Here is a 12,633-nt window from a genome sequence, read left to right on the forward strand (position 1 = left end):
CTGCTGAGCCACAATCCCAGCCCCAAGATGCGATGCATTTTAACCCATAATTGATAACAAGAAAAGTTCCATTTCCTTCTCATCTTTTGCCTCTGACCCTCGTGGCAATAGGCATGAGAGCCACTCGGGGAGTGTATTTCCCTTGTGAAAAGTAGAAAGTATTCTTCTACTCTTTGCTGCTTTTCAGTTTTCTTTTTCTTTCAATGAAATCTCACCCTGAAGCCCAATATCTAAACAGAAAAAAAGCAGAAGCTGCAAGTCTCTCAGGGTGGTTTTAGCAATGGCTGCTTTATCTCTTGCAATTCTCAAATGATGCTATGAGTTATGGACGACTGTTACTCTATTCTAACTGAGCCTTGGAGAGCTTTAATAACTTGCTTAAGAACATGCAGCAGTGAGATAGCAAAGCCCAAACTGCATTTTTTCCATCAACACATAGTTTGTGCATGTCACCCATGTGCCAGATATTGGTCTGTGAACTTGGGAGATATCATTAAACAAACACACAGAGTCTCTGTCCCTTGTGGAGCTTATATAGTAACCTACTAGTTTTGAATGCAGAACTGTCTAATTCCAAAATGGTAGAGCCTTAACTAGAAAATATGAGTTTCCACTAGCATTCTATGATGTTCTTCAGTCAAATACTCTTTCCTGACATGGCTAAGAGATACCATTCCATTTTCATATAGAATATTTTTACCTGGATGAGTCCTTATCAGTTTAAATTGATATGGAAAAAAATTAGCATCTCCTTGCCCTCATGCTCTCCATTAACTACCATCAACTCTCAAGACCCCTACAATGCGTATAAGCCCATAGTTCTCTTCTACGTAACCTCTCCTTCAGTTCTCTCCAGTATTTCACAAGGTATAACCAGATTGGGGATATGATTTTGCCATTGTGGCTCATAAAGGGCAATTATCCATAGTGGGCATGTGTCTCAGTCCAACTCCTTCACTTAGGAGAATCACATGTGTTCATTTCTTTTTTTTTCAGTTTTTTTTATTGGTTATTCAAAACATTACAAAACTCTTGACATATCATATTTCATACAACAGTTAATAATATGGCATTATGTAAAAATGTGGATGTGTAATCGATGTGATTCTGCAATCTGTATTTGGGGTAAAAATGGGAGTTCATAACCCACTTGAATCGAATGTATGAAATATGTGTTCATTTCTTTAAATTCCCTTTTCTCTTTCACATGAGAGATCACATTGGACCCTTGACTTTATCTAGTTCTGGTTGATTTCACTTCGCACGATATTCTCCAGTTCCATCCATCTACCAGAAAATGCTGTAATTTCATTCTTCTTTAAGGCCGAGTACTCCATTGAATATGTATTCCACATTTTCCTTATCCATACATTTGCTGATGGACACCTGGGCTGCTGCCATGTCTTGTCTGTTATGAATCAAACTGCTATAAACGTTAATGTGGCTGTATCACTACAGTATACTGATTTTAGTTCTTTTGGATAAATACCAAGGAGTGGGATATCTGGGTCACATGATGGATCTATTCCTAGTTCATTGAGAAATCTCCGTACTGCTTTCCAAATTGGTTAGTAGTAATTTGCAGTGCTACTGATGATATATGAGTGTACCTTTCCCCCACATCCTTGCCAGCATTTATTATTTGTATTCTTGATGATTGCCACTCTAACTGGAGTGAGATGAAATCTCAATGTAGTTTTGATTTTCATTTCTCTGCTTGTTAAGATGTTGAACATTCTTAATATTTTTCATATTGTTAGCCATTTGCATTTCTTCTGAGAAATGTCTGTTTAGTCAGTTTTCCAATTTATTGATTGGGTCATTCCTTTTTTTCCTGGTGTTAAGTTTTTTGAGTTATTTATATATTCTTGTTATTAATCCCATGTTAGAGAAGTAGCTGGCAAAGACTTTCTCCCACCTCTCCATGTTTTTAGCTACTTCCTTTGCCATACAGAAGTCTATGTCTCATCCTGCACAAAATTCCACTCAAAGTGGAATAAAGACTTAGGAATAAGACCAGGAACATTGCAACTTCTAGAAGAAAACACACAGTCAACACTCTACCATATGTGTACAGGCATTCATTTTGTTAATAAGATTCCCAAAGCTCAAGAAACAAAGCCAAGAACCAACAACTGGGAGCTCAATTTCAATTACAAATTCAGGTATTGCCCCTGAATGGCCTGTATGCAGAGCCTCACTGCTCCAGTGCTGTCTCTGTTTCATTTGATAATATTTATTCAGGCCAATGCGATGTGGTTACAGGGAACAGAAACTCTCTTGAAGCTGCTCAGATAGAAAGGGGGTTCACTTTCAAGAAGGACAAAGCACTATGAAAAAGGATGTAAGAAGTCCACTTGAGAATTGGGCAGTTGTCAAAGAGCTCTTCTATTTTACTCTTGTAAGGTTGTAGGGACCTTGTTTCTCTCCTTGTGAGGGTTAAGTGGGGAGATATCTGCTCTCTCTCATCTTTGCAGACCTACTTTTTCCTACATGCCAATGGCCTAAGAAGTGTGAACTTGGCTACAAATCTGACATATGACCACATGACCCTCATTAACTATAACCTCTGTATTCCTTACTTAAATATCTCACACAAGAATCTGACTGGGTCAGCTCACTGTGCAGACCAATTGACTTTGATAACATGGTCACTGGGATACAACCACTGGAGACTGTATTAAGGAGTGGAGGGGTACGTGGCTGTGTCATGCTAATATGGCTATGTTAGTCTGCCACTGAATCAGCAGTTACACATGAGGGCAGTTTCCTAAGAAGCCAGCAGTGGGTGGTGGGGATGAAGTCACAACCATGACCCCTATAACAGCATTGCTAGATAAATCTTAAAATGTGTTTATCTCACCACTTCCTAATTCCACTGTTCCCTACGAAATATGGGGTCCACTTCAAGTAGTTCCTCTTACATTCAAAGCCATCTGTGACCTGCTCTCCTATGCCTTGGTGGGCATCATCTTCAGTGTAACCTTGGTTTTGTACACAGCCTCTACTCCTTTACTCCTCCAAAATGCTGTGCTTAAATCTGGAATGTTCTCAGTACCTCTACATTCATTTCCTTTCCCTCCAAATTCCTGGTTAAACCTCCCTACCATCTGGAAGTCTGTAAAGCCTGGTCATCCTTCTTCCTCAAACACTTCTTGCTCAGGTGAACTATTCCTACTTCATTATATTAGGTCTTATGATGCCCTCTCTTTTGATATTTCATCTTATTTCACCATACATCAGGGTCTCTGGAAACACAAATTATATTACAGGCAGCTGAATTCTCTAGAATTCAGAAGAGAATCTCACAACCAAGGACATAAGACCATAGCCGGAGGAAGGTGACTTTCTACTGACATAGCCATCCAATGAATAAGACCACAGCCTTTCAATCTCACTCTCAGTTTTCAGTCAATCCATCATAAGATCTGGCTGACAGTGCCCATGACTGCCTTTCATATTCACTGTTTGTTCCTTTTCCACCCCAACTAAGGTGGTACTCATGCCCCTGGCAGGGTTAAATTAGGTATGTACTAATAATCAGATGGCACAATGTGTGGGTAAGAAAAGAGCAACCCAGAACAGAATTCATATAAGTTGTCATTGTTCAGAAGAAGTTTTAGTGAAAGAAGCAAAGTAGCGTGGTAACATACAAACACAAGTTAGTTTACCTCATAGCCAAGCAAATGTCCATTGCTCAACTTCCAAGGAATGGTGTTCCACAAAACTTCAATTTCTGAAGAAGACAGGCTATGGGCAAAGACTTCAGATGGGGCCATTGTAGGCTCTGTTTAGGAATAGAAATTGAAAAACAATGATCATTTCTGCAGTTGATTAAAACAATCCTTTGACGTCCTTATTTTTGAGAAAGCATTTTAATGTAAGTGAAACTTTTATAATCATCCTATAAAAATATTTGAAAACATGCACCATGTCTGAAAACACAGACACTGATCTATTGCTGAGGACGAGGTAGCCACAGTGCCACAGGGGTTTTCCTTGCTCAGCGTCCACAGCAACCTGTGCCTTCCTCCCTTGCACCTCTTTCTCAGTATTTCCTTTTTCCCTCTGTTCTCTATACCTCTTTTTCCCCTCTCTTTCATCCCACACCAGCTGCTTGGGAACTCCTATAACACTTTCTTATTTGGGTCAAACAAAGTCAAAGTCAAGTTCAAGTAAAGTTCATTTACTCAGCAAGCACTGAGTGCCTAATTCCACACAAGGGGTGATGTGAATTTGGATACTGACTTTTTTGAAAGAGTAGGTAGACATGCCCATGTGATCTCCAGTGAGGACACCTCCTTATAATGAACATTCTTGGGTATTCATGGGAATCTCATAAGGCTCAATGATAAAGTCTTCCTCTGATTCACTGAAATGTCTGAGTGTATTTCCAACAAGCCCCTCATTTTTTTCTTAGGCGACTAAATATCTTTCTTATGTGTGAACAGACAGCCCTTTGACCAACTCCTCAGAGTGATAAGGATGATTCAGGAGAAGGGAGGTGAGGGGCACAATAATGGGCCAAAGGCTGAGTCTGCTCCCCACTTCCCACAGCCAGTTCTCAGGCCCTAGATGCTGAGGGCAGACAGTGTCTGAAGTCCTCCCGCTGGCTAATTTCCATCACTTCCCAGACCCACAACCTGCCCTTGTAATTCCTGGAAGCTCTTGGAAATGGGGTCTGGTTATGAATGCAAGACTCTTTCTTTTGCAAAGATGCCTATAATACCTGTTTTTATCCTTTTCAGAACTCAATGGGAAATGAGAAGACAAGAGTAAGGGTGGCTGCCCTCCGTCCTCAGAAATATGGAGTCTATTTTTAGGAATAACAACTGTGGACCTTCTTTTTTTTTTTCAATTTACTGCCAGTTCTGAGGCTAGGAGAGACACTGGGATATACTGCATGAGCTCAGAATGCTTAAGGCCAATGGCTCTGGGTTAAAATCCTGGCTCTTACTACAGGAGTTTTGGCAGATTTATTCATCTCTTTCATCAAGCTTTCATTTCCTAATTTGTAGATGGTAGACTTTTCATTTGAAAATTCTAATTAGGTAACTCCTGGCAGATGGCAACCATGCAATACAGGTTGGCCCCTGACATCCTTGTTAGGTGGAACCACATGAGGTGGCCAATATTCAGTTGCTGTCATCTATAAAATGGTGATTTGCTATCATTTTCTAGAGTGATCTTGAGATGTCTCAGAATGTGGAGCAGATTTAAAAGGAGAGCAGAATGACTCAATGGTTTTCTAGTGAAGTGTGTGTGTACACAGCAGAATGATGCAATGAGGCCAGAGTGACAGGTCCTCATATCCCTCAAAGGTTCACATTGTACATCTCTTGGATGGCATCTTGGCCCTCGCTTTCCGTCTTGCTAATGACCTTTTCTCAGTTGCAGAAACCACAACAGAACTTTGGACTAGGGTAGCTTCCAGGGACTATTTTATTCTTCAACCAAGAAGAACAGGGTTGCAACCAATTGTTAGATCCTCTGTCTCTCAAGTCTTACACTTCAAGTCAGTTATGGTTGATCTTTATGACCTGCCCTGGGGACATAACCACAAGTTTGATTACTGTTGACTTGAGGAAAAAAAAATACCCCTAAAGCCACAGAGAATTTTCTAGTCAGGTTTGAGCACAACTAGCTTATTGATATACAAACTTGTTTCCCGCACCTTCTTCTGCAGAGAACACTGTTGTCACTGGGCTAAATGGGCCTTCACCTCTGTTATTATAGACACCCACTTTGACTTCATAGGGTGAAAATGGCATGATACTTTCGTTCCTGAAGACGTATCTTGGAGTGTCAGGGGATGTCACCACTGTCTGGATCCAGTTGGTAACCCCAAGAGGGCGGAAAGCAACCACATACCCAAAACCTTCACCATTCTGCAGCTCTTCAGGGACTGGCTGTAAAGAAAAGGCACAGTCTGTCACCCTTAAAGACAAGGACATAGCAAAGTGATGAGTCCTCATCCTTAGTGTTTCCTATGAATTATCAAATAATAACCTTCACCGTATCAAGTCGGAGATTTTAAAAAGAAGAGGAACACCAGGGGCACATTTAATTCAGCTGATTTTTAAGAGACATATAATACTCTTTAACAGGCACCCAGGTACTGAGCTAGACTTCTCAGTGATTATTTGACATGTGAGTGTCTTTAAGTCCACATCTGGGTTTCTAATAACCCATACTTTGAGTCTAACATACTAGATATTTTAAGTCAAATAAAAATGATCAAATCCCTAGTGTTGTTTTTATGGAAAGAAATCACACCTTGATACAGTGATTAAGTACAAAGGAGCAAAAAAAATAAATAAATAAAAAAAGAAAAGCAAATGAAAGTAAATACAGCTTACTGAACTCAAGACTGCATGGACTCATGCCAAAAATTCTATTGGCATTTATCACAAGCTCATGATGCTTTATTTGTTTGTTAACATATTCAATTAATATAAATAAATTTTGTGCTAGCCCCCCCCCCCATTTCATACATGTTAATTACATTTTCCCCCTAACTTGACATAAGCAAAGGATAAAAGATGGTCAGGAAAGAAATACAGACTCAAGCACCTGTGGGGATGTGTGACATCATCAGCAGGAAATTCCAGGAATACAGGGAGAGCACTGAGGGAACCTCAAGAGTCAGCAGCCAGGAGTTGACTCTCACCCTCTGTTTAGCAGCCAGGTGTCCATGTACAAATTACTATCTTTGTGCCTCAGTGTTTTAATATATAAATGTTCCAAGAATGAAATAAGAAAACTTTTGTAAAATGACAGGGACAGTAATTAGCACTGAAATATTTGATACCAGTACAACCAGCAGTGGCAACAGTGGTACCATTATCAGCAGCAATAGCAATGCCAGCATCAGAACCCACATCACAAGCACCACTGATAGTACCACCAGTACCACCCACACAGGCACCACAATTCCCAGCACCAGTGTCACCAGCACTGGAGACATGAGAACCAGTAGCACCTGTTCCATCAATAGTACCAACACCAAAACAACGACCTACACCACCAGTACCAACACCTCCAGCAGCGGCACCTGTGCCATCAGCTGTATCACCAGCACCATGAAAATGAGCACACACACCATCAGCACCATCAGCACCAACACTAGAATAACTACATCTGCACCACCAGTGCCACCATGAGTACCTGTGTTTCCAGCACCACTACTAGCACCTGTGCCACTATACCCACCACCAAAAGAACCAGTACCAATTGCACCACTACTACAACCACTACCACCACCAGCCCCCACAGCACCAGTCCATCCCTAGCACCACTGTCACCAACTCTACGACTCTCAGCAGCATTAGCAGCACCGCCTCCATAAGCACCAACAATGGCGCCGGGCCCACCACCAGCAGCAGCAGGGTAGGAGCCAGCAGCAGCCAAAGCTATCTCATTTGTAGCAGGACCACCAGCATCAGCATCACCAATAGCACCAGCACCAGAAGCACCACCACCTGTGCCACCTCCAGCACAGTGTTATTGGTAGATCCAGTACCAGCACTAGAACCAGTACCAGAAACACCAGCACCCCCAGCAACCGCACAGTGCCAGCCCCAGTCCATTCCCCCAGCAACACCTCCATTAGCATCACCAGCACCACCACTATGACTGCCACCAGCCCTAGTGCCATCAGCACTATTACAAGAGCACTATGAGCACCAGCACCACCAGGACCATTCCTCCAGCACTACTAGTGCCACCAGCTCAAGGACCAGCACTACCATGGCAACAGCATCACGTTCAGTACCACCAATAGCGCTGACACCATTACTAGTATCAGCAGCACCAGAATCTGCACCACCGGTATCAGTACATTGTTCGCATCAGGAACATCACTATAAGTCCCATCACCAGCATCACCAGCATCACCAGCATCGCCAGCACCATCACCAACATTACTACTAGGACTAGCACCAGTACCACTACCACCAGAACCACCAGTGCTACCAGCACTAACGTCAACTATAGCATCCTTAGCAGGAGCACCATCAGTACCAGCCCTGCAGCACCACTACCAGCATGGACACCACCCAGGAGGCCACAAGGATCATGAAAATAGGAGCACTCTGACGAAGGAAGTGCTGCCTGGACACTTACATCCCAGGTGATCACCAGTTCAGACCGGCTTCCGCCTCCTCCACTGACTTCAGAGGGAGGCACTTCTGGAACTGTGTGGGTCAGAGAGAAAGAGATGAAACCCTCTTTGCATGTAGCAATATTTATCCAAAAGAAGACTCATTGTTGCTTTTAAAATACATGAAGGAGCTTCATCATTGACACATTACACACACACACACACACACACACACACGTCCGTGTATATATCCCATATATATAATTCACAGATGCCTTAGGTAACGACTTAATGTATACACACACACACACACACACACACACACACGTGCGTGTATATATCCCATATGTATACATTCACAGATGCCTTAGGTAACGACGTAATGTATATTGCATGAAATTATAAAATATTTTGGGTGAGGTCATCAGATGATTTTATTTTACCTGAAATTATAAAACATTTAAAACCTCTCAAGAGGTAATAAAAATGAAACTTATTTGAAAGGGACATTGTGACTGGTGTGAAGGCTAATAAAATATGGAAAATGGATTCACCAGGGACGCTGGGAAACCACTCCAGCATGAACCCTGAACTGGGCTATTCCAAGCAGAGACATGAGTCTCAGAACAACAGTGGCTTTATGGAGGAAGGATACAGACTGGGACCCTCCCATCCTGGTAGGAGGTATTTATAAACCTCAGGCAGGCATCGACTTTCACACTTCTGCTGAGAACTTTCCTTTAGTAAACTCAATGACACAGCTAGCATATAAATTCTTTGAAGGTGGGTCTTTGTCATGCCCATAGCTGTATCTGCAAAGTCTGCAAAGTGCTGAGCACACAGTAGACACTCCTGAATACGTGCCGTGTGAACAAATGAGCAGGCTGTAGGCAGGCACTGGCCCGCATGTCTCCTGGTACCTGCCACACATACCACGTGCACTGTGCCTGCCAATCAAACGACATCGCTAAAATGTTGAGATGTATCCTTTGACTTTATCGTGACTTGGTTAGCTCCTAAAGTGACATGCTTGCTGTTTCAAATATTCTATTAGTTAATATTAATTAATATGCAGATTATGAAAAGGAAAGTTTACGTCCCCTCAGCTGTCTCAATAATGTGATGCTGGGTATGCATTCCACTTCTAAGTCTTAAAATTAGGATAATTTTAGGATCATAAAGCCGTTTAGATTAATAGTTACCTTACATGGAAATTAATAACAATAATTCTTACTTAATTGAACAGTTGAGAAGCCAAAATATAATACCCATCAATTGTTTGAGCTCGTGTGTGTTCACTGAGCTCGGTGACAGAATGAGATTTCCTAGCAGCAAAAATTCCAAATGCCATTGTTTTGCCAATTTGTCAATGTTTGTTTTAAATGAAAACAGCTTTTCCCTGCTAACAGGGTAACGATGTCAGATAGTAATTATAACCTTAAATGACAAAAATATATTCACTCAACATGCACTAATGATGGTCTAGGAGGGACTGAACTCCTGGAAATGTCACACAACATCAGAGTCACTTACATGGGTTGACTAAAGCCATATGGCAGATTTCATTAGAAAAGTCAGATAATTGTGACACTGCATTATGGATATGGAGTCCCCACTGGCCTGGAGACCAGGGCCAAGGGAACTGGAGATGCACACCCAGGGACATCTCTTCACCCATTACTCAGAAAACAGAAACACTAACCTGCCTCTTCAGTTCTTACTTTTTCTGAGGGTAAACTGGGTTCTCCACCTCCAATTTTGTTACTGGCTACAACCCGAAATTCGTATTCCACCCAGGGGTTTAACTCCACTACGGTAGCTGTGTGTGTTTTCCCATCGATGACCTCAGGCACTACAAAGGAACAGTTCAGAGTTGTCAGAGTCTCTGATGCCCAGCAATGCCTTGAAATCCATTCCTAAGCAGGGACAGTGGCTGCCTCTTCCCTTACCTGTTGTGACAGTTTGCCAGCCCACAGAGAAAGGTGTCCTTGCTTGGATAGCGTAGGAGGTAACCGGGCTGTGGTTGTCTGTGCCTTCTTTCCACGACAGCTGGGCTGTGGTGTCTGTGATTTCTTCTACCTTCACATTTCCTGGTGGTCCAGGTGACCCTAAAGAAGGTGAATATGCATACCACTGTCACCCACTTCCACCAAAGTGAAGAGAATGTCCCGTGACCACTTCAGTACCTCCATGCGGTCCCCGTTTAGAAAGTGCTTAGTGACAAAGGCCAGGTACCTAGTAAGAATATCCCCTGACACACATTTCCATTGTTAGATCTTAAATCTGGATAGAAGGCCATAATCCCCCAAGCTCCATTGTGACTGTATGTAGGATTCCTGTTCCTTCCAAATGCAGTGCCCCTGGCTTTGGATAGACTGACATTCTCTTAAACCCAGTGGTTTACCTCTGTAGTTCTCAGCTTGTTATCTAGTGATGTTTTAATTCATGATTCACTCTGGTCATTTTCCAGCCCAATAGCAACAGTACTCTGGACAGTAGCTTAGGTTGGCAAATTTTCTCAGGAATCCTGAATAAATAATCCTGATTCTTTTAGAAGGACATACACACATTTGCGCGCGCGATATTCTCTCTCCTATTTAATCCATATGCTGATTGATGGCATGCTCAAGAACATATCAGCTTGGCAGCCATCCCCGTCACAGTGAGAGCTATTTGAAGGGCAGAGTCAAGAATCTTGTTTCTCTGAATTGACACTCATCTGAATTGTCATATTTGCTGGCAGGAGGAGGACTCAAATCAACACTATAATTTGCATGTTCACATTCCCTCTCATCAAGGCTCTTCCTCCAGTAAGGCATGATCAGCTAAGATGTGAAGGTAGGAAATCCAGGAGGCGTTCCTGTTACCTCTCACTATGAGCTCGGCAGCAGAGGAGACACTGTCCACTCCCGTGTGCACCATGCAGACGTACTTCCCGCTGTGCGTCAGCTGGATGTTTCTGATCATTAGATCACCTGAGGAACTCTGTTGGGAAAACCGGCGATGGCCACACCGTTATTTTTAAAACACAAAGAATTTTGGAGACTATGGCCCAGAAACACATGGCAATGGAATCTGTATTTAGGGTAAAAACTAAAGTGGGACTAGACAGAGGATGCAATAAGGGAATGAACGGAAATAACACCAAGTTAAAAACCATACATGACTGCAGATAAATATTTCTGCAGACAAATAAATGACTAGCTTTCCCCAGGGGCATTTATGGTTTCAAAAATAAATGAGGGCAGAGATTATAGTCTCAGAGTCTATTTACTTCCACCAGGGTGACACTTATTTTTATATCCACCGCTCAGCATCAGCTCAACTGTTTTCTCTGATTCCAACCCCACTGCAATTATCTGCCTGAGAAGAAGCAGAAACCATTTAGGTATCTAGTGGGAGATAAATGCAGTGCGACACAGGGATTACCACAGTTGAACACTGTTCTAAACACATTGGAGCTCAAAAAGACTAATGCCATTTAATTCCTCAGCTGCAGAACTTTAGGAACAGTCAGAATGAACCCCCTCGATAAGAAGAAATGGAAACATTTTAAACCTTAAAAATATCAGCTATCCATAAAGACATTCGTGAGTGTCCCCCAGCGCCAATTAACGGAGCAAATATATTTCTAAATGCTCAACTTTAAACGGTCTTCATTTAAAGAGAATATAAAATCATGTTCATAAAATGACTAACTGCAGGTCGGTTTCATGCATTAGTAAAAATATGGACTGAAATAAAATAATTTGGAAAAGCAAAGCCCTTTGAAAAAGATTAGCAGTTGATGCCTGACCTGGTACAGGACACAGCAGCATTTATCTTGTTAATTAAAAGTGTAGCTTTCCTCTTGGGTTTTCCTAGAATATGTTGAAAAGGGGATCTGTTATCCTATTTTTAGGTAATTTCCTAAAACCACCTACAGGGTACTTCCTTCCATATTGCTCCCTGCCCTGAGGATTCTTAATGGGCCACAGATTCTCTGTTGGTTGGATCATATGGCTTTGGACGGAACTTCTTGAGCACTGGGAGAGACCAGATGTGTGCTGATTGATGGCCACAATTAAAAGATAATCCTGAAACTGTGAAGTTTGCAGATTTTACTTTCCACACTCTGAACTTTCTTCTTTTCCTCCCTCCCTCTTTCTCCTCAGGGTTATTTAGAAATTTATTCCCGGGATGAAACCCTCAATGCTTGCTGACCTTTACAGGTTTTCTGAGTTCCATAAAGTCACAGGAGAGTGATTATCATTTCTATAGAAATCTTTAATTTTCAGTAAAAAAACTGTTGATGTTAAATGCCGTCAAGACATTGGGGATGAGGCTGTTATTCTCCCTACTTTTATCTGCTTACTTTGAAAACAGTTGGGTAAAAGAGAATTATAACAGGGCTCTCCTGAGTCTTTAGATACCTGCATGTACCATTTCAGCACACCGCTGGTCTTGTCTCTTGAAGGAGAAATGGAGAGTTTGGTATCAGGATGTGGCTTCTATTGACTTCAGGTATTGATAGCGGGAGAGACAGAAATGCT

The 12,633-nt window shown here is 42.0% G+C and overlaps 1 protein-coding gene across 6 annotated transcripts in view; it reads right to left on the bottom strand.

Annotated features, from left to right (window-relative positions):
* Nucleotides 1-12,633, bottom strand: part of Cntn3 (contactin 3) — a 260,616-nt gene that overhangs the window by 21,889 nt on the left and 226,094 nt on the right. For 4 of the 6 annotated variants that reach the window (XM_048787014.1, XM_048787013.1, XM_048787017.1 and 1 more), the window contains 6 exons: nt 10,969-11,086; nt 10,051-10,209; nt 9,804-9,953; nt 8,125-8,195; nt 5,675-5,909; nt 3,672-3,787 (listed from right to left, as the gene is read on the bottom strand). In XM_048787014.1, the coding sequence (XP_048642971.1) occupies nt 3,672-3,787; nt 5,675-5,909; nt 8,125-8,195; nt 9,804-9,953; nt 10,051-10,209; nt 10,969-11,086 (849 nt within the window). The remainder of the gene's footprint in view (nt 1-3,671; nt 3,788-5,674; nt 5,910-8,124; nt 8,196-9,803; nt 9,954-10,050; nt 10,210-10,968; nt 11,087-12,633) is intronic. The other 2 variants (XM_048787016.1, XM_048787015.1) reach the window with 2 other exon arrangements.

The sequence above is a fragment of the Marmota marmota genome, unplaced genomic scaffold (assembly GCF_001458135.2).
Source record: "Marmota marmota marmota unplaced genomic scaffold, marMar, whole genome shotgun sequence".
In the NCBI taxonomy this organism is placed as follows: Eukaryota; Metazoa; Chordata; class Mammalia; order Rodentia; family Sciuridae; genus Marmota; species Marmota marmota.